The following is a 21,502-nucleotide window of genomic DNA, read 5'->3' as shown; positions in this document are numbered from 1 at the left end:
ATTCATTATGGAATATCTGTGAGAGACTTGGAATTCACAGTGCAGTGGTACACTTATTTATTATGTTATAGACACATTGTATATATGGTACAGTGGTTCCCAGACTAGATTGTCTGCCTTAACTTGAACATAAAAATAGATTTTGGTGATAAAAATAGATGTCAGTGGGAAAAAAGAGATTTGCTGACAAGTTCTGCTGTAAAAAAATCTGTTTAATCCATTGTTTCCTAAATTTAACCGTTTTTAAGAACACTTTACTAAAGACCATTTATTAACCATTTCATGTTAGTAGTTTCATGGAAATTGTTTGGGAAATACTACAGTAAATTTTTGTGATGAATTGCTTTCAGAAGGGCTGTGTAGTGACAGTTGTTTCAGAAGGCAAATTGAAAATTTAGGTGCTTTTATTTCTGCCTTTTTACTTTCTCTTTTGACTAGCACATGTAAAGGAATGTCAAAACTCTATAATCTGTGAACGTAAAATACTAACATATTTTTGCAACAGTTTTGGGAAAGTGATCAAATGAATTAATTATGCAATGGAAAATTCAGTTCCCTGATAGCTCAGTTGGTAAAGAATCTCCCTGCAATTCATGAGACTCTGGTTTGATTCCTGGGTCAGGAAGACCTACTGTAGCACGGATCAGCTACCCACCCCAGTACTCTTGGGCTTCCTTTGTGGCTCAGCTGGTAAAGAATCTGCCTACAGTGCAGGAGACCTGGGTTCGATCCCTGGTTTGGGAAGATCCCCTGGAGAAAGGAAAGGCTACTCAGTCCAGTATTCTGGCCTGGAGAATTTCATGGACTGTAGAGTCCATGGGGTCGCAAAGAGTTGGACACGACTGAGTGACTTTCACTTTCACTCAGTCATGTCTGACTCTTTGTGATAACCATGGACTGCAGCACACCAGGCTTCCCTGTGCAACTCCCAGAGCTTACTCAAAATCATGTCCATCGAGGTGGTGATACCATTCAACCATCTCATCCTCTGTCATCCCCTTCTCCTGCCTTCAATGTTTCCCATCATCAGGGTCTTTTCAAATTAGTTCTTCGTATCAGGTGGCCACAGTATTAGAGCTTCGGCATCTGTCCTTCTATGAATATTCACAACTGATTTTCTTTAGGATTGACTGATTTGATCTTGCAGTCCAAGGAACTCTCAAGAGTCTTCTCCAACACCACAGATCAAAAGCATCAATTCTTCGGCACTCAGCCTTCTTTAAAGTCCAACTCTCACATCTGTACATGACTACTGGAAAAACTATAGCTTTGACTAGACAGACCTTTGCTAGCAAAGTAATGTCTCTGCTTTTTAATATGCTGTCAAGGTTGGTTACAGCTTTTCTTCCAAAGAGTAAGCACCTTTTCATGGCTGCAGTCGCCATCTGCAGTGATTTTTGGAACCCCCAAAATAAAGTCTGTCACTGTTTCCACTGTTTCCCCATCTGTTTGCCATGAAGTGATGGGACCAAATGCCATGATCTTAGTTTTCTGAATGTTGAGTTTTAAGCCAACTTTTTCACTCTCCTCTTTCACTTTCATCAAGAGGCTCTTTAGTGCTTCTTCACTTTCTGCCATAAGGGTGGTGTCATCTGCATATCTGAGGTTATTGCTATTTCTCCCGGCGGTTTTGCTTCCAGCTTGTGCTTCATCCAGCCCAGCGTTTCACATGATGTACTCTGCATATAAGTTAAATAAGCAGGGTGACAATATACAGCCTTGATGTGCTCCTTTCCCGATTTGGAACCAGTCTGTTGTTGAACCAGTCCGATTCTAACCGTTGCTTCTTGACTGGCATACAGTTTCTCAAGAGGCAGGTCAGGTGGTCTGGTATTCCCATCTCTTTAAGAATTTTCCACAGTTCATTGTGATCCACAGAATCAGAGGCTTTGGCATAGTCAATAAACCAGAAGCAGATGGTTTCTGGAACTCCCTTGCATTCTCAGTGATCCACCAGATGTTGGCAATTTGATCTCTGGTTCCTCTGCCTTTTCAAAATCCAGCTTGAACATCTGGAAGTTCACAGTTCACATACTGTTGAAGCCTGGCTTGGAGGATTTTGAACACTTTTCTAACGTGTGAAATGAGTGCATTTGTGCAGTAGTTTGAACATTCTTTGGCATTGCCTTTCTTTGGGATTAGAATGAAAACTGACGTTTTCCAGTCCTGTGGCCACTGCCGTTTTCCAAATATGTTGGCATATTGAGTGCAGCACTGTTAAAGCAACATCTTTTAGGATTTGAAATAGTTCAACTGGAATTCCATCATCTCCACTAGCTTTGTTCATAGTGATAATTCGTAAGGCACACGTGACTTCGCATTCCAGAATGTCTGGCTGTAGGTGAGTGATCACACCATTATGGTTATCTGAGTCCTGAAGACCTTTTTTGTATAGTTCTTCTGTGTATTCTTGCCACCTCTTGTTAGTATCTTCTGCTTCTGTTAGGTCCATACCATTTCTGTCCTTTATTGTGCCCATCTCAGTATGAAATGTTCCCTTGGTATCTCTAATTTTCTTGAAGAGATCTCTAGTCTTTCCCATTCTGTTGGTTTCCTTTATTTCTTTGCATTGATCACTGAGGAAAGCTTTCTTATCTCTCCTTGCTCTTCTTCGGAATTCCGCATTCAAATGGGTATATTTTTCTTTTTCTCCTTGCCTTTCACTTCTCTTCTTTTCTCAGCTATTTGTAAGCCCTCTTCAGACAACCATTTTGCCTTTTTGCATTTCTTTTTCTTGAGAAAGGTCTTGGTCACTGCCTCCTGTACAATATTACGAACCTCCATCCACATTTCTTCAGGCACTCTATCAGATCCAATCTCTTGAATCTGTTTGTCACTTCCAGTGTATAATTGTAAGGGATTTGATATATGTCATACCTGAATGGTCTAGGTAACCTGATGAACTGTGGACAGAGGTTTGTGACATTGTACAGGAGACAGGGATCAAGACCATCCCCATGGAAAAGAAATGCAAAAAAGCAAAATGGTTGAGGAGGCCTTACAAATAGCTGTGAGAAGAAGAGAAACGAAAAGCAAAGGAGAAAAGGAAAGATATAAGCATGTGAATACAGAGTTCCGAAGAATAGCAAGGAGAGATAAGAAAGCCTTCCTCAGCCATCAATGCAAAGAAATAGAGGAAAACAACAGAATGGGAAAGACTAGAGATCTCTTCAAGAAAATCAGAGATACCAAGGGAACATTTCATGCAAAGATGGGCTCGATACAGGACAGAAATGGTATTGACCTAACAGAAGCAGAAGATATTAAGAAGAGGTGGCAAGAACACACAGAAGAACTGTACAAAAAGATCTTCATGACCCAGATAATGATGATGGTGTGATCACTGACCTAGAGCCAGACATCCTGGAATGTGAAGTCAAGTGGGCCTTAGAAAGCATCACTACGAACAAAGCTAGTGAGGTGATGGAATTCCAGTTGAGCTATTTCAAATCCTGAAAGATGATGCTGTGAAAGTGCTGCACTCAATATGCCAGCAAATCTGGAAAAATCAGCAGTGGCCACAGGACTGGAAAAGGTCCTTTTTCATCCCAATCCCAAAGTAAGTCAATGCCAAAGGATGCTCAAACTACCACACAATTGCACTCATCTCACATGCTAGTAAAGTAATGCTCAAAATTCTCCCATCCAGGCTTCAGCAATACGTGAACTGTGAACTTCCAAATGTTCAAGCTGGTTTTAGAAAAGGCAGAGGAACCAGAGATCAAATTGCCAACATCTGCTGGGTCATTGAAAAAGCAAGAGAATTCCAGAAAAACATCTATTTCTGCTTTATTGACTATGCCAAAGCCTTTGACTGTGTGGATCAAAATAAACTGTGGAAAATTCTGAAAGAGATGGGAATACCAGACCACCTGACCTGCCTCTTGAGAAACCTATATGCAGGTCAGGAAGCAACAGTTAGAACTGGACATGGAACAACAGACTGGTTCCAAATAGGAAAAGGAGTATGTCAAGGGTGTGTATTGCCACCCTGTTTATTTAACTTATATGCAGAGTACATCATGAGAAATGCTGGGCTGGATGAAGCACAAGCTGGAATCAAGATTGCCAGGAGAAATAACAATAACCTCAGATATGCAGATGACACCACCCTTATGGCAGAAAGTGAAGAGGAACTAAAAAGCCTCTTGATGAAAGTGAAAGTGGAGAGTGAAAAAGTTGGCTTAAAGCTCAACATTCAGAAAACGAAGATCATGGCATCTGGTTCCATCACTTCATGGCAAATAGATGGGGAAACAGTGGAAACAGTGTCAGACTTTATTTTGCGGGGCTCCAAAATCACTGCAGATGGTGATTGCACCCATGAAATTAAAAGACTGCTTGGAAGGAAAGTTATGACCAACCTAGAGAGCATATTAAAAAGCAGCGACATTACTTTGCTAACAAAGGTCCATCTAGTCAAGGCTATGGTTTTTCCAGTAGTTATGTATGGATGTGAGAGTTGGACTATAAAGAAAGCTGAGCGCCAAAGAATTGATGCTTTTGAACTGTGGTGTTGGAGAAGACTCTTGAGAGTGCCTTGGACTGCAAGGAGATCCAACCAATCCATCCTAAAGGAGATCAGTCCTGGGTGTTCACTGGAAGGAATGATGCTGAAGTTGAAACTCCAATACTTTTGCCACCTCATGCGAAGAGTTGACTCATTGGAAAAGACCCTGATGGGAGGGATTGGGGTCAGGAGGAGAAGGGGACGACAGAGGATGAGATGGCTGAATGGCATCACCAACTCGATGCACATGAGTTTAGGGAACTCTGGAAGTTGTTGATGGACAGGGAGGCCTGGCGTGCTGCGATTCATGGGGTTGCAAAGAGTCGGAGACAACTGAGGAACTGAACTGAACTGAATGGTCTAGTGGTTTTCTGTACTTTCTCCAATTTAAGTCTGAATTTGGCAATAAGGAGTTCATGGTCTGAGCTACAGTCAGCTCCCAGTCTTGTTTTTGCTGACTGTATAGAGTTTCTCCATCTTTTGCTGCAAAGAATATAATCAGTCTGATTTCAGTGTTGAGCATCTGGTGATGTCCATGTGTAGAGTCTTCTCTTGTGTTGTTTGAAGAGGGTGTTTGCTATGACCAGTTCGTTCTCTTGTCTCTGTTAGCCTTTGTCCTGCTTCATTTTGTACTCCCAAGGCCACATTTGCCTTACTCAGGTTCTTAACTTCCTACTTTTACATTCCAGTCACCTACTATGAAAAGGGCATCTTTTTTGGGTGTTAGTTCCTGAAGATCTTGTAGGTCTTCATAGAACCATTCAACTTCAGGTTCAACTGTTCAATGGAAAATTACACGTATTATTTTCCCTCAATGAAAAGGAATGTGTAAAAGCTGATTTTTTTTCTTTCTTGCTATTCATATGCCCTCCCCCATCAAAAATAAATATTGAAGGGGTATCAGGCATGAGTACTGGTACATTATCAGGTGATTGTTATTTTTCTGAAGTTTTAATTTCAGATTGTTTTGCAAATTCAAGAAATAGAAGGTGGTCCAGTGTGATTAGATCTTTGAATTTGTGAAAATAAAGTGATAGGCCTAAATTTAAATAATAGTTTACAAGCTGATCACATTTAAGAGGAGTTCAAATATAGGAGAAAAGACAGATTAGAGATTAAGTAGACAAAGGAGCATGCTGTTTGGATACACACAAACTGAAGCAATGAAAATGGATAAAAATGCCTTCTACAGTCGTAAAAAGTCCAGCCATGTAACTGTTCTTTATCACTGCATCACAGATTACCCCTAAACTTGAAATTCCAAACATTTATTAGCAAATTTTCTAGGGTTAAAGAATTTGGATGTACTTTGACTTCACACTATTGACTGGGATCATGTCATCTGAAGGCTTAATTTGGGGTGGGGTGGGAGAGGGACCCACTTCAAAGCCCATTATTGGGAGATCTTGCTTCTTTGCCACATGGGCCTCTAAATGAGACTGCTTCTTGACACTGCAATTAAATTTTCCCAAGTTTTAAGCAGTTTGGCAGAGGGCAAGAGAGAGTTAATGCCAAGATGGAAGCTACAGTCTTTTAATAACCTAACTTAAAAGTGACATCCCATTACTTCTCCCACATTCCGTCTGTTAGAAGCAAGTCACTCAGTCCAGTCCACACTCAAGGGGAGGAGTTGGCACACAGATGCGATTTACCATGAGGCAGGAATCAGTACCATCTTGGAGCTCTTTTGTTTCTGAAAAGGATGTGAAAATATGATTCCAAGGCTTGACTGTCTTTCCCCTGCTTTTTTCCACCCATTTATGTCCTATAACAACTAATTTGCCTTTCTCTTTCCAAACTTCTCCCCTTTTGCTTAGTTTGATTTTTCTAATATATCAAAAATATTTTTTTAAATTTAACATTAATTCTTGAGGATTTAAGAAAGGTATACTGAGATAATCCATGTCTAGTAGAATGAGTAGAATTTTAGATTAGAGAGGTTATTGTTTTGTAATTTTTACCTTATATATTTGTTTGTTTCTGATTAGACTGAATTTATTACAGGAAGAGGTTGGCTGCTTGTTAACTTTGGACTTGGAAATGTGCTGTATGCCCCCCTCCCCCCAAAACAGTAATAATGGATGTTGATTATCCGTTAAGTAATTATCATTCATTTAGGGAGCTTTATTTTAGAATCTCTATGCGAATCCTGTGACATACTTTAAATTAAAAGGATATATTATATATACTGTTTTAATTAAAAAGTATAAAATTGAGTTTTGCTTTAATTTTTGTCAAAAGAAAAAACCTAGTAATGGTTAAATTTTAGATACATTTTCTTTGTTATTATGAAGTATTTGGCTATGAATAATACATTGCAGTAGGATTTTTTTGAACCATATTCCAGTTTTAGAAAGATTGTACTTATCTTTAGGAAAGGTTCGGAATTAGGCACTCATCCATTTTTGCTCTTCTTTCCCCGGTCTTGTTTTGTTAGTTGTATTAATATTTCTACCTGGTTGGAATTTATAATAGTTGCATTATTTTTGACTCACTTTTAAGAGTTTTGACCATTCTTTCTTGATTTCTGAATGTATTTTAATTGTTTGGATTTATTGTTAAACAGGATTTATCGTCTTTTTGATCTCGTTTTTTTTTTTCCCCCAATGTGTTGGTAGCATCAAAATATGGGGCATTTCCTTTATTTTATCAAGTTGAGTTTTCTTTCACACTGCTCTCTCTACCTGGATTTTTGCATACTTGCATACCTATGTAGGTTTTTTTTTTTTAAGTTTTTATTTTTTCTTCCCTTTTATTTGGTCTCCCCTTTCTTAAATACTCATAGCTCTGCAGGTTTGATACAGTCTTTTCTGATTACATTTTACATATGCTATTTGGTGCCTTGTTTATTTCTCTAGCTTCAGTTACCATGGATATCTGTGGTTCTTAATATAGTGTGTTTTTACCGTTAGATGGGGAACCAGTTTAAAGTGGAAATTCCTGAGCACCATTCTCAGAGATTCTGATTTCTCCTCTCTTTCTCCTAAATCTAGGTTCAGTACCCTAGTTAAGTCCATAGCATTTATCCTACCTATTGTTATTGTTTGTTTAGTTATCTTTCTTGCCTGCTGGACTTTATAAGCTCAGCAAATGCAGAAATCTGGTTTATATCCTTCCCCAGTGTATTCCTAACTGCTGGAATGGTGTCTGGCTATAGTGGGCACTTAATAAATACTTGTTAAATTGAAGATTCCGTGCTATTTATTGGCCATGTATTTTGCTGAGCACTGAAGAAAGCCATCAGTGAACAATTAGATAGCTAACTATGTGAATTCTTTGTTTTGTTTGGAAAGCCATAAGAATTTTACAGCCTTACTGTAGAGTTTTTGGAAATTAGCTCAATAACTTTGACTTCTGATGATTAACATTTGACATATAGAGGTATATTGCAGGGAAATTGCAGATTCGGTTCCAGGCCGCTACAGTAAAATGAATATACAAATATAGCAAATCACATGAATTCTTGGGCTTCGTAGTGCATATCATGGTTGTATTTACACTGTAGTGTAGTCTGTTAACTGTAGAAGAGCATTGTGTCTTTAAGAAATTGTATATACCTTAATTAAAAAATAAATTTATTGCTCAGAAATGCTAACTGTCGTGAGCCTTCAATGGGTCATAGTATTTTTGCAATATTAACATCAAAAATAACTAATTATAGACTATCAGAACAAATAATAATGGGAAAATTGTAAATATTGGGAGAACTACTGGTGCGTGACACGGAGACACAGAGTGAGAAAGGCAGCACTGACAGACACGCCTGACAGGAGCCGCAGGCCTTCAGTGTGTTAAAAATACGTGTGGCATCTGAAGTGGGAAAAAATTCAGTGTCTTTGAAGCACAATAGAACAAGGTATGTCTGTGTTCTTCCAGAGTCTTGAATATCAATTGCAAGAGTTCAATCATATTAAACATACTCCTTTGTAACCTATTGTTGTTGCTGTTAATTTAATTGAATAAAATAGTATGTAAGAGCTTTTATTACTTCCCCTGAAACTATTTTCTTACTGGTATATATCCATTGATTAAACACCTTTAGGTCAGTGTGTGGTCATGTCTGATAAAGGTATTCAACAAAGAAAACAGGTACTTGTAGCGGTGTTTTATCTCCAGCACTCAGACAGTAATGAAACCTAGCAAAAGATTTTCTATAAAAAGTTTTCTTTAACTCATCTCTGCTCACATGCTGACTTTTCCTTTATTAATGCTGTGCTGCTTTTAAATTGCTTACTGTTTTCCTTTATCTGCTTATCTTACTTTCCTAAGTATATTATAGATATCCTGAGAACAGTACTCCATGATTGTTTTAGTCCGTTAAGAAAAATTTATTAAGTAGCACTGTTACTTAAGTATTAAGTATTGTGGGGTATATAAGACAATTTCTGTTCTTAAAGCATAATAATCTAGTTGTGAGAATACATGGAAAGTGATAAAGGCAGCATGTCTCATATAGTACTTAGTACAGTTTTATGTACGTGTACACACAGTAGTCCATAGACACCTTCTCATTCAGGAGAGATTAGCATTTTATTTTGATTCATTCTACATGTATTATGTACTTGCTATATGACAGGCAGTGTGCGTAAAGGAATCAAAAAGAATATACTCTCTGGTGCTGGTCTTTGTATCCATCAAAATGAATGGCTCAATGCTTTATGTGTAGTAGGCAGTCAATGAAAGTTATGTGTCAAAGAATAATCCCAAACTTTAACATTTTATATTCTTTCTTCCTTTGTGGCACTAGTGGTAAAGAACTCACCTGCCTATGCAGGAGACATAAGAGACGTGGGTGCACTCCCTGGGTTGGGAAAATCCCCTGGAGAAGGGCATGGCAACCAACTCCAGTATTCTTGCCTGAAGAATCCCATGAAGAGAAGAGCCTGGTGGGTTACAGTCCATAGGGTCCACAAAGAGTCTGGACGTGACTGAAGTGATTTAGCACAGCACAGACAAGGATTCTAAACTCTAGAAGTAATATTCTTCCCTTATTAAGTCCTCTAATGAAAGTCTTTGGCATCTAAAGATCTAAGTTTAGCATAGTACTTTATAGATCTTTGTCAATAAAGGAAACAACACCTATGGAATAAGAGTACATACAGGGTGTGTTTCAATCTTTGAATAAGTATGGTTCCAAGTTTTGGCACTCTCATTCAGATGCTTAGTGTAATACTTGTTGGGTGAAGTATGAATGAATGTTTAAGCAGTGCTTGGATTATAGTCAGCCCTCCTCTGCATCCAAAGATTTAACCAACCAGGGTTGAAAATAGTTCACAGAAAAATTCCACAAAGTTCCAAAAAATTGAAAGTTGAAATTGCCGCAAGCTTTCAACTATTTATGTAGCATTTACATTGTATTTACAACCATTTACATTGTATTAGGTATTTTAAGTAGCCTAGAGATGATTTAAAGTATACAGGAGGATGTGCACAGGTTATAATCAAATACTACCCTGATTTTATATTAGGGACTTGAGCATCTGCAGATTTTGGTACCTGCAGGGGGTTCTGGAACCAGTCGCCCACAAATACCAATGGGTGACTATACTTTTGCCCTAGAAAAATTTTTGTCTTGTGGGAGGAGAGGTCTCAAAAAAAATTGTTCATTTTTGTTATAGTCCCTTTGCCTTGTCCAGTTCATTGAATCCACAAATATAAATTGGATCTTCTCCTTGTCAGGCGTTGTGTCTCCTATGGATATTGTATATACATAAGTCTGAATTTTTCTTAATTCAAATAAAAATTTCCCATGGTTTAGCCATTGTGTCTAATCTGTTTTGAATTTATTCTTTCATTTTATAATTTGAATGTTATTTATTATTAGACTAGGCCTTTACTTTTACACCTATATCCTATCTGCTTATATAATAAGAAAGGCCAAAAAGTCATTTAACTAAAATGCAGTGCTGAACTTTCATAATTAAATATAATAATTGAACTACCCCAGTATTCATTGCAGCAATAGTTACAGTAGCCAGGACATGGAAGCAACTTAGATGTTCATTGACAGATGGATAAAGAGGATGTGGTACATATATACAATGGAAAATTACTCAGCCATGAAGAGGAATGAATTTGAATCAGTTATAGTGAGGTAGATGAACTACAGAGTGAAGTGAGAAAGAGAAAAACAAGTATTGTTTATTAACGCATATACATGGAGTCTAGAAAAATGGTACTGATGGACCTAGTAGAGAACGGACTGGGGAAGATGGGGGTGAGAAAATAGCACTGACATACAGATACTGTCATGTGTAAATAGTGGGAAGTTGCTGTATAACATACGGAGCCCAGCCTAGCACTCTGTGATGACCTGAAGAGTGGGATGGTGAGGGGAGGGAGGCTCAAGAGGAGGGGATATATATATAGTACTATGACTGGTGTTGTGTGGTAGAAACCAACACAACATTGTAAAGCAGTTTTCTACCAATTAAAAAAAGTAAAGAAGTAATCTTATTAGTTAAAAAATATGTAATAGGTGATCTCCTAAGATTGTATATGCTCATTTATTTGTCAGTCTCAATGCAAGACCAAGGTATTTATTTTTTATTGTTAAGGGAGTACTGCTTGGAGCTCTTCATTGTTTTTCTTGTATAAACTACATCTGTAATTCCTCCTTTGATATGTCCAAATTCATTTCCTTTAAAATAGAACAAAAGTTTGTTTGGGTGTCTCCAATTTACTTCCTCTTTATGAACACTCACTGATGTCTATATCACCCTGAATGCTTAGGCCTTGGACTATTTCCTGGTATATCTACAAATTTCTGTTCCCACAAGTTGAGCAGAACTAAGTTTTCCTTACTAAGAGCCATAAAGAGTTACTTCAAGGAAGTGGAAACTGTTTTAGAGGACTTCTGTATTCAGGTTAATTTGTCTTTTGCCTATCAGTAATTATGTCACTAATGATTAGATGCAAACTGTATTCACTTTATCTAATTATTATAATTATATATTTTTACTCAAGTTGTTGTAATTACATTTATACAACCAAATCATTTCCTTTGTTTTACCCTCCTGCACTGTATGTAATTTGTTGGAAGGAGGTTTGAAATCCCTAAAATTTTCTTAGTGAATCTTTTAAAATTTAATCATCTTCATAGAAATATTGGTGGATAGGACTTTTACCAAAAGTGGTACTTTGTAGTATAACATGTCAGAATTTATTTCAAATGCCTCTAATTTTGTAATTGTGATTTTACTTAATTGAATTACAGAGTTGCTAAATACATTTGTTTTTATCTCTTCTAGAAATGAAATGCAGTGATTTTCAACTCCCATGCCTAACCCATACATAATCTGTCTTTAAGGCATGGATTCTGTCTTCTTAGAGCCAATTTTGTGCAGCTATTTATAATTATATCATTTGTTATTAGGTGTTTCAACTTTTTCCTAAAAATGAGTGGGAAACAAAGTTGTCCTTGTGCTAACTTGCTGAAAAAAATAAGTAGGCCCTCTTTTCAATAAAAACAGATGTTTTATGTTCTTGGAACTAGTTTCTTGAAATAGATTATAGCTCAAGTTGACAAAGCTGCCTGTACCTAGAATTAAATGACAAAAGTGTCTTCACACAATCATCTGTTACTGATAATAGCTTGGGATATGTAGAAAAACTTCAGATAAATCACATCAGATAAGATTTTAGAAGTACAGTTGAGTCACTCTCTTTCTTTCCATGTATGACTTAATATACTGACCATATTTAGTCAACTGTTTAAAGTCAGCAAGTCCTGTATCTCTTAATGTGCTGCATGTGTTAGCTTTTGATTTTCTTAGCAACAATATTTTTATGGGCATGCCTGCCAGTTTCTTGTGTATGCTTTGTAAATGTTCAGGAGAACAATGAACAATTTACACCACAAACTTGAGATTCATTTATAATATATGTCTTATGACAGTGTTTTAGCATTTAATTTATATTTAAACGTTTCAAAAACATGTAAAGAAAGGCAAAAGCGGATTTAATATTAACAGCTTTAGGTATTTTTGTTGATGTTTCTTACTTTATACTGACCTTAAAACAAACATTTAAAATCAAAATCAGCAACATTTCATTTAGAGAAATAACTTTATATATTTTTTCAAAGAGCTAGGGTAGTCACCTTTTTAAAATGGAGAAACTTTAAAAATTAGTCATTTGTTCTGAGACTCTTTTATCTTCAGTGTCAAAGAATTACTCATAAGATGGCAAATAAGACCCTGTTCTGGATCCTGCCTTTATGTTACACATATGCCCCATACGTCACTTTGTTACTGGATCGTAGGTTAAACTCATGTGTAGAGCCTCCTCCAGGAAATATTCCATGATGACAACCATTCTTCCTTTTCTTAGCTTTCATAATAAATATACAGCCATATATTTATTATATTCCTTTTTAAATTATTATTTACTTGTGTATTTGAATGCCGTACTACATCGTGAGCTTCTTGAGAATGCTCTTTAACTGACTGATTAAAATAACACAAATATCTTTGTCTTCCAGGCAGAATATAATGATTATAATTTAATCTTAACCTTTCTTTTAACTATTTTCATAGAAATCACAGCTCTACATTCTCTCCCTGAGTGATTTCAAGTTCCATTATTTTAATTATTACCTTAATGCAGGTAATTCCCAAATTATATTTTCATCCCACATTTGTTTCTAAGCTCTAGATTTCCATATCCAGTTGGCCCCTGGAAATGCATGATTAGAAATTCAGCATATCCAAAGCTAAGATCATCTTTCTTTCTTCAACTTGTTTTTCAAACCTGTGGTGTTTATTTTCATGAATGACCTCCTCCTGTTCCTCACCCTTCGTATCTAATCTTTAATTAAGCGTTGTACATTTTGTCCTAAATTTCTCTTTTAATATATATTCATTCTGAATAACTGTTGCTTAGGTCAGGCTCTTCCCTCTTCATACTGTTCCCAGTAATCTTCCTGAAATACTAATCTGATCATGTTAACCCTCTGCTTGTAAACTCTGAATAGCTTTTTCAAACATCATCTTCCTGAAACTTGACAGTGTTTTCGTCTACTTGCCCCTCCTGCCTGAATTGAGCCCCTATTACTGATATAAATATTTCAGGTTTTCTTGATGAGTAGAACAGAAAGCAGATCAAAAGCTACCTCTAACATCAGATCCTGTCATCTTTGCCTTAGTGTTACGATCTTTTACCTGCAATCTTTTACCACCTAGACCTTTTAGCACCTAGCCTTATTCTGTTTTATAATTTACAGATACTGTATACCGTTTGCATGACTTGCTGTTCTGTTATTCCATGCATTTTTTAAAATCATAGTGCATTTACTCAGTGATGTTCTAGTTGAACAACTCTTATGCAATCTTCAAAATCTTGCTCAAATGTATATTCTTATGAGATCTATATGGACCATCTTAATCACAAGATCTCTTTATGTTCCCAAGGATATTTTAGTACTTCCTTACCCACTGCTATTATGCCCTTTTGTAACCGTTGCTCATGAACTAGCATTCTATACTAATGTGATCTTTTCTATTCTTTTGGCATTGGCATATGTACTTTTTAGCATGTATAACTTGAAGAGTAGCCAGATACTTAAAAAGAATATGTGAGAATTTGGGCGGCAGGGAGAACTCATAATATTTAAAGGGTTATCAGTTAAAAAACAGATTGCATTTGATACTTAGAACCTCAGGAGGCAGGAGATAGATAAAGGAAGACATGTTTTAATGTGTACAATTTATTTTTTTATATTATTTATTTTTTAAATTTTTTAATTGAAGGATAATTGCTTTACAGAATTTTGTTGTTTTCTGTCAGACATCAACTTGATAGCATGTACAATTAAGATAAATGAAATGTTTTATACTGAAGATAATGCACAGTAGGTTTTTAATACATGCTAGTTCTTTTTTATTTTTTATTAACTTTTAAAATTGAAGTATAATTTACATATAATGTATACAGCATATAATTCAGTGAATTTTTACATTTGTACATGCCTATATAAAAATCAGAAGGCTGGGGAACATTTTCAGTCTTCCCAAAAGCTCCCTTATGCTCCTTCCATTATTTCCCCACAGAGTTAACCATGATTCTGAGCTTTATAACTGGAGATTAGTTTTGCCTGGAAATTCAGTTTGTATCCTTTGTATCTGCCTTTTTTCACTCACTTATATGTCTGAGAGGATTACATATGTTGTTGAAGGTAGCATTAGTTTGTTCTTTTTTCATTGATGTATAGGATTCTGTTACATGAGTAGAATCTCCCTGTATGCACATACATCCCACCCCATTTATTTAACAGTACTATAACTTGAGTAGATACTGTCAAATGGTTTTCTAAAGAGGTTATATAAATTTTACACTTTTACCAGCAGTTTGATATTTCTCCATATTACAACACAATAGATTTAATATTTTTAAGAACCAAGGCTTAGATTTTCTTTTTATGTAAGCATTGCCTATTATACGCATTTTGAAAATAAAGAAAAATTTAAAAGATAAAAATTATTCATAGTCTCACAACCAGTGATAAGGACTATTAATTTTATTATATATTCTTCTAATCCTTTGTGTACTTTTTAAGTAAAATTATAATCAGGCAAACTGTTTTACGTCTTTTTAAAGAAACTTATATGTTGTGAGCATTTCCCATATCTCTTTACTGTAATGTCTTATTTGAAGTTTTCTCCATTTTTAAAAAAACAATCATATTTGTATTAAACACACTTGTCAGGTAGGGTTCTATATTTTTATAGCAGTGGTAAACATCAGAAGACTGTTTTGGCGCCAATAGGAATTGAGAGGTTGAAAGAGTAGAATTTAGTATCTTTTCCCAAGGAAAATTAATGAATAAACTTATAAATAGGTCTATATTATTTAAGTCACTGTGAGTCATTAGCTATCTCAAATAACATTTTATAAACTACTTCCTAATGCAGTAAAATTTGGATGTTTCTTCTCTTGTTATCAGACAGCTGCGGTCCTCACATTTCTTCTATCCTTTAACCACTGCTCCGTGAAAAACACAATTTTTTTCCCAAGTAGTGTATTCTCAAACTTTATATGAATGTTGCTTATATACTCATTTACCATTTGCTGTATGTACTATTTGGGCACTTTGGAATCGTGCCATCTTGTTCCAAACGGAAGAATCATGAATATATAAGAATGTAAACATGTCAGGGAATTTTAGAGATATATAACCCATCAAATTCTTTCCTCCACCTGAAAGACAAAGCCCTAAAAGATTAAATTACTTGTTCCCAGCTACAGTATTTGTGGCAGAGCCAGAACTGGAGCCTACATCCAACACCTGTCAGAATTTTCCTGCTTCAGGTGTGAAGTACTTTGTCCTTAGTGCTTTTCTTGACACCAGCTTTGTATTTTTCCCCCAAGGAAGAAGCTACTAAAAGTATTTTGCTTTGTTTCTGTGATAGGTGAAGGAAAATTGTTTTACTTATACAGCAAACACTTATTAAGTGCCTGTGCTTAGTCGCTCAGTCGTGTCTGACTCTATGTAACGCCATGGACTGTAGCCCACCAGGCTCCTCTGTCCATGGGGATTCTCCAAGACAAGAATACTGGAGTGGATTACCATGCCCTTCTCCTGGGGATCTTCCCAACCCAGGAATTGAACCTAGGTCTCCTGGATTGCAGGTGGATTCTTTACTAGCTAAGCTACCAGGAAAGCCCTATTTAGTGCCTAGAATGTATGATATCCTGTTTCAGAAACTGCAAATAGATGAGAAATAGTTGATGAAATAGGAACATCTGTCAACATGGTGTTAAGTGTGGAAGGAGCTTATTTTTGGGAATCTGAACATCTGTGATAGAATTTCAGCTCTATCATTTCCCATCTCTGTGGCTTATTCAACCTACTTAGTTAATCTTTTTGAATCTTAGCTTTCTTGTTAATTTATTCCTTTATGGAGCCCTTACCACATGCAGAGAACAATATAAAGAGCTGGGGATACAGCATTATGAAGCACTTCAAAGAAACTTGTTTCTGTGGTTTGTATATATTACTATTTACAATTTGTTGTTGTTTAGTCGCTAAGTCGTGTCTGACTCTTTTGCGACCCCATGGACTGTTGCCCATCAGGCCCCTCTGTCCATGGAATTCTCCAGGCAAGAATACTGGAGTGGGTTGCCTTTCTTTCTCTAGGGGCTCTTCCCAACCCAGGGATTGAACCCACGTCTCCTGCATTGATAGGCAGATTCTTTACCACTGAGCCACCAGGGAATGTTAAAATGGAGGAATTTATGTATTTATTAATTCATTTTAAATGAGTAAAAGCAGTGCCTTACCTCTGTTAAATAAATGACATTTTTAAAGTAACTAATTAGTTTACTCCTGAAAACTTGAATTTATCATTAGTAATAAATACTTAGTTGTTTTGACAGACCTACTTTGCTCATTTTCAAGAAAGTTTCTGCCACAGCCCAAGCTAGACTAACTATAATTTGTCATTTAAGTAAAAATAATATTCCATTGTAGCCTGTATGGGGGAAAAATCTGAAAAAGAGTGACTGTATGTATAACAGATTCACTTTTCTGTATACCTGAAATGAACACAACATTGTAAATATACCCCAATAAAATTATTTTAGAAAATGATATTCTGTGGAAAAAGTGGCTAGATCAGCTTGCAAATTATACAAGTATTTTTCTTCAGGGCAGTCATTATACTTGGAAGAAATCTTGATGCATGCTTCCTATCTTGTTTCACAAAATATTTAAAAGATGTATATTTGAGTCAAAATTTAATATGATTTATAGTTTTTACTGCATTGTCAAGGACATTCATAAGTAAACATGGCTTGTGGGAGAAAATGAACCTGTGAGTGTATAGCTATGAATACAATGACAGTAGAGTGCTGTGCTTTCTTTTTTCTCCCACTGCCTTGGTTTGTGCTTAGACACAAGAATGTTTGTAACTAACACTTTTGCACCATCAACATAGTGTAAAGGGGAAATGCCATCTTAGTATTATTATGAAAATAGTTTTGATCTTGTCAACTCTCTGAAAGGATCCCTCTTCCCTAAACAGATCACATTTCGGGGACCACTGCTATAGAGTGTATTATTGGTACTTAATTATAATGTTTTGATTGTTTTCATGTTGGCATGTACTTGTTTCTGGCATGGGGTTGGCATAAGACGTCTAGTCTCATACAGTATTGTTCTGTGTATCTAAACAAGTACTATTAAAAATTAGTACCGTTTACCTGCTGGATAGCAATACAATCAAGATAGCAGCAGACTGCCTTTTAGAAAGTATTTGTTATGAAAGCTCCAGGATAGGAATTTTATTCTGTTGATGTGTTATTGGGAGTATTGATTCAAAGTTTTTCTGATCCTGCTTTCTGTTCTGTTTTTAGGCTTGCATTGATGACAATGTTGATATGGTGAAGTTTCTGGTAGAAAATGGAGCAAATATTAATCAACCTGATAATGAAGGCTGGATACCTCTGCATGCAGCTGCTTCCTGTGGATATCTTGATATTGCAGAGTAAGCTAGTGCTGTGTTTATTTGCATCCAAACACTATTTTAGAGACTTGAGATTTTATAGAAATTGTTATTATAGATAAATGAGAAAACTGTTATATTGCCTTACTTGATAAAAATTATTCTTCCCAGGAAAGAGAATAAGTGGATTGTGGGAATCCAAATATTGTCTCTTGGTGTGAGGTCATCTTCTTGTCTCCCTCCTGTCTTTGACTTTGATACTTTTAACTGATATGAGTAATTCTCTTGAGTACCTGTAGAGTATTGTCAGATGACTCAAGGTTAATATTAGGTTGGTGCAAAAGTAATTGCAGGTTTGCATTGTTGAATTTTGCTCTTTAGTATTGGAAGTGAAATGAAATGAAGTGAAGTCGCTCAGTCGTGTCTGACTCTTTGCGACCCCATGGACTGTAGCTTACCAGGCTCCTCCATCCATGGGATTCTCCAGGCAAGAGTACTGGAGTGGGTTGCCATTTCCTTCTCCAGGGGATCTTTCCAACCCAGGGATCGAACCTGGGTCTCCTGCATTGAAGGCAGATGCTTTAATCTCTGAGCCACCAGGGAAGCCCTTAATATGGAATACATTCTTAAATAAATGTGGTTGTTATACATCATTTTAATGCACATTTCTTGCTATATGTTTTTTTGCTAGTGACTTATTACTGGCTATTTATTTTAGATTAGGGAAATTATGTTAGACAAAAAGCAAATTTGAGCAATTTCTCTTTGGAACTTTGTAAGTTCCAAATGCATTGTAAAACAGTGGAGACAACTCACAGCATCAGCAACGCATTTGTCCCAGGAACTGCTAACCAATGTACAATTCAGTGGTGGTTCAAGAAGTTTTGCAAAGGAGATAATAACCTTGAAGATAAAGAGTGCGGCGGCTGGTCATTGGAAGCTGACAACAACCAATTCGAGAGCAATCACCGAAGCTGATCCTCTTACAACTACACAAAAAGTTGCTGAAGAATTCAGCATCAACCATTCTACAGTAATTTGGCATTTGAAGCAAATTCATTTCAGTTTAGTCGCTCAGTTGTGTCCAACTCTTTGCGACCCTGTGGACTGCAGCACGCCAGGCTTCTCTGTCCATCACCAGCTCCCGGAGCTTGCTCAAACTCATGTCCATCGAGTCAATGATGCCATCCAACCATCTTATCCCCTGTCATCCCCTTCTCCTCCTGCCTTCAATCTTTCCCAGCATCAGGGTCTTCTCCATTGAGTCAGTTCTTCACATCAGGTGACCAGAGTATTAGAGCTTCAGCTTAAAGCAAAGTGGAAAGGCGAAAAAGCTCAGTAAGCAGGTGCCTCATGAGCCGAACGCAAATGAAAAAATCTGTCATAATCCCCTACCATTGCAGCAAAAAAGAATAAAATACTTAGAAATAAACCTACCTAAGGAGACAGAAGAGCTGTGTACAGAAAACTCTAAGACACTAATGAAAGAAATCAAAGATGACATAAACAGAGATATTCCATGCTTCTGTGTTGGAAGAATCAATATTGTGAACATGGCTATACTATCAAATTCTATCTGCAAATTTATTGTTATCCCTATCAAATTACCAATGGCATTTTTCACAGAACTAGAACAAAAAATCTCACAATTCATATGGAAACACAGAAGACCCCAAACAGCCAAAGGAATCTTGAGAAAGGAGAATGGAGCTGGAGGAATCAACCTTTCTGATTCTAGACTGTACTACAAAGCTACAGTCATCAAGACACTATGGTACTGGCACAAAAACAGAAATATAGACCAATGGAACAAGATAGAAAGCCCAGAGATAAACCCACACCGCTATGGGTACCTTACCTTGGCAAAAGAGGTAAGAATATACAATGGGACAAAGATAAACTCTTCAGTCAGTGGTGCTGGGAAAACTGGACAGCTACGTGTAGAAGAATGCAATACACAAAGATAAACTCAAGATGGAATAAAGACCTAAATGTAAGACCAGAAGCTGTAAAACTCTTAGAGGAAAACTTAGTCTATGACATAAATCACAGCAAGATCTTCTATGACCCACTTCCTAGAGTAATGGAAATAAAAACAAAAATAAACAAGTGGGACCTAATTAAACTTAAAAGCTTTTGCACAGCAAAGGCAACTACAAAGTAAAAAGACAGCCCTCTGAATGGGAGAAAATAATAGCAAATGAAACAACTGACAAAGGATTACTTTCCAGAATATACAAGCAGCTCATACAATTCAGTACCAGAAAAACAAACAGTCAAATCAAAAAGTGGGCAAAAGATTTAAACAGACATTTCTCCAAAGAAGACATGCAGATGGCTAATAAACACATGAAAAGTTGCTCAACATCGCTCATTATTAGAGAAATGCAAATCAAAACTATAATGAGATACCACCTCATACCAGTCAAAATGGCCATCATCAAAAAAATCTACAAACAGTAAATGCTGGAGAGGGTATGGAGAAAAGGGAATACTCTTGCACTGTTGGTGGGAATGTAAATTGATACAGCCACTATGGAGATGAGTATGGAGATTCTTTAAAAAAACCAGGAATAAAACTAGCATATGGCACAATAATCCCAGTGTTGTTGTTGTTGTTCAGTTGCTAAATCATGTCTTAATCTCTGCAACCCCATGGACTGCAGCACGCCAGGCTTCCCTGTCCCTCACTATCTCCTGGAGTTTGCTCAAGGTCATGTCCATTGAATTGGTGATGCCATCTAACCATCTCATCCTCTGTCACCCTCTTCTCCTTCTGCCTTCAGTCTTTCCTGGCATCAGGGTCTTTTCCAGTGAATTGGCTCTTTGCATCAGGTCATCAAAGTATTGGGGCTCAGCTTCCATATCAGTCCTTCCAGTGAATATTCAGGGTTTATTTCCTTTAGGATTGGCTGGTTTGATCTCCTTGCTCTACAAGGGACCCTCAAGAGTCTGTGGGTACACATATATAATGTATACAATGGAATATTATGCAGCCATAAAAAGGAACACATCTGAGTCTGTGCTAATGAGGTGGATGAAGCTAGAGCCTATTACACAGAGTGAGGTAAGTCAGAAAGAGAAAAGCAAATATTGTTTATTAACGCATATATCTGGAATCTAGAAAGATGGTACTAATGAACGTATTTGCAGGGCAGCAATGGAGATGAAGACATAGAGAACAGACTTATGGACATGGGGTAGGAGAGGAGGGGAAAAAAGAGGGTGAGATGAATGGAGACAATAGTATGGAAACACTAACATATGTAAAATAGATAGCCAGTGGGGATTTGCTGTATGACTCAGGAAACTCAAACCAGGACTCTGTGACAACCTGCAGGGTGGGATGGGGTGGGAGGTGAGAATGAAGTTCAAGAGGGAGGAAACATGTATACCTATGGCTGATTCATGTTGATGTATGGCAGAAAGCAATACAATGTTATAATTATCCTTCAATTAAAAATAAATAATGTTTTTAAAAATCGTTATATTGAAGTGTTATCTTCTCTTACTCTACTCAACAACAATGAACTATTTCTCAGATTGTGAT

At 36.7% G+C, this 21,502-nt stretch overlaps 1 protein-coding gene across 6 annotated transcripts in view; it reads left to right on the top strand.

The window, feature by feature from the left end:
• PPP1R12A (protein phosphatase 1 regulatory subunit 12A) overlaps positions 1 to 21,502 on the top strand; it is a 167,317-nt gene that overhangs the window by 44,946 nt on the left and 100,869 nt on the right. For all 6 annotated transcript variants that reach the window (XR_009736281.1, XM_061415617.1, XM_061415621.1 and 3 more), the window contains exon 2: positions 17,864 to 17,994. Coding sequence is in view for 5 of the 6 variants with exons in the window: in XM_061415617.1 (XP_061271601.1) it covers positions 17,864 to 17,994 (131 nt within the window). In the remaining variant the exon portion in view is untranslated. The remainder of the gene's footprint in view (positions 1 to 17,863; positions 17,995 to 21,502) is intronic.

Source organism: Bos javanicus, chromosome 5 (assembly GCF_032452875.1).
Source record: "Bos javanicus breed banteng chromosome 5, ARS-OSU_banteng_1.0, whole genome shotgun sequence".
Classification (NCBI taxonomy): Eukaryota; Metazoa; Chordata; class Mammalia; order Artiodactyla; family Bovidae; genus Bos; species Bos javanicus.
The sequence above is the reverse complement of the archived record's forward strand: the minus strand, read 5'-3'. Positions and strand labels throughout refer to the sequence as shown.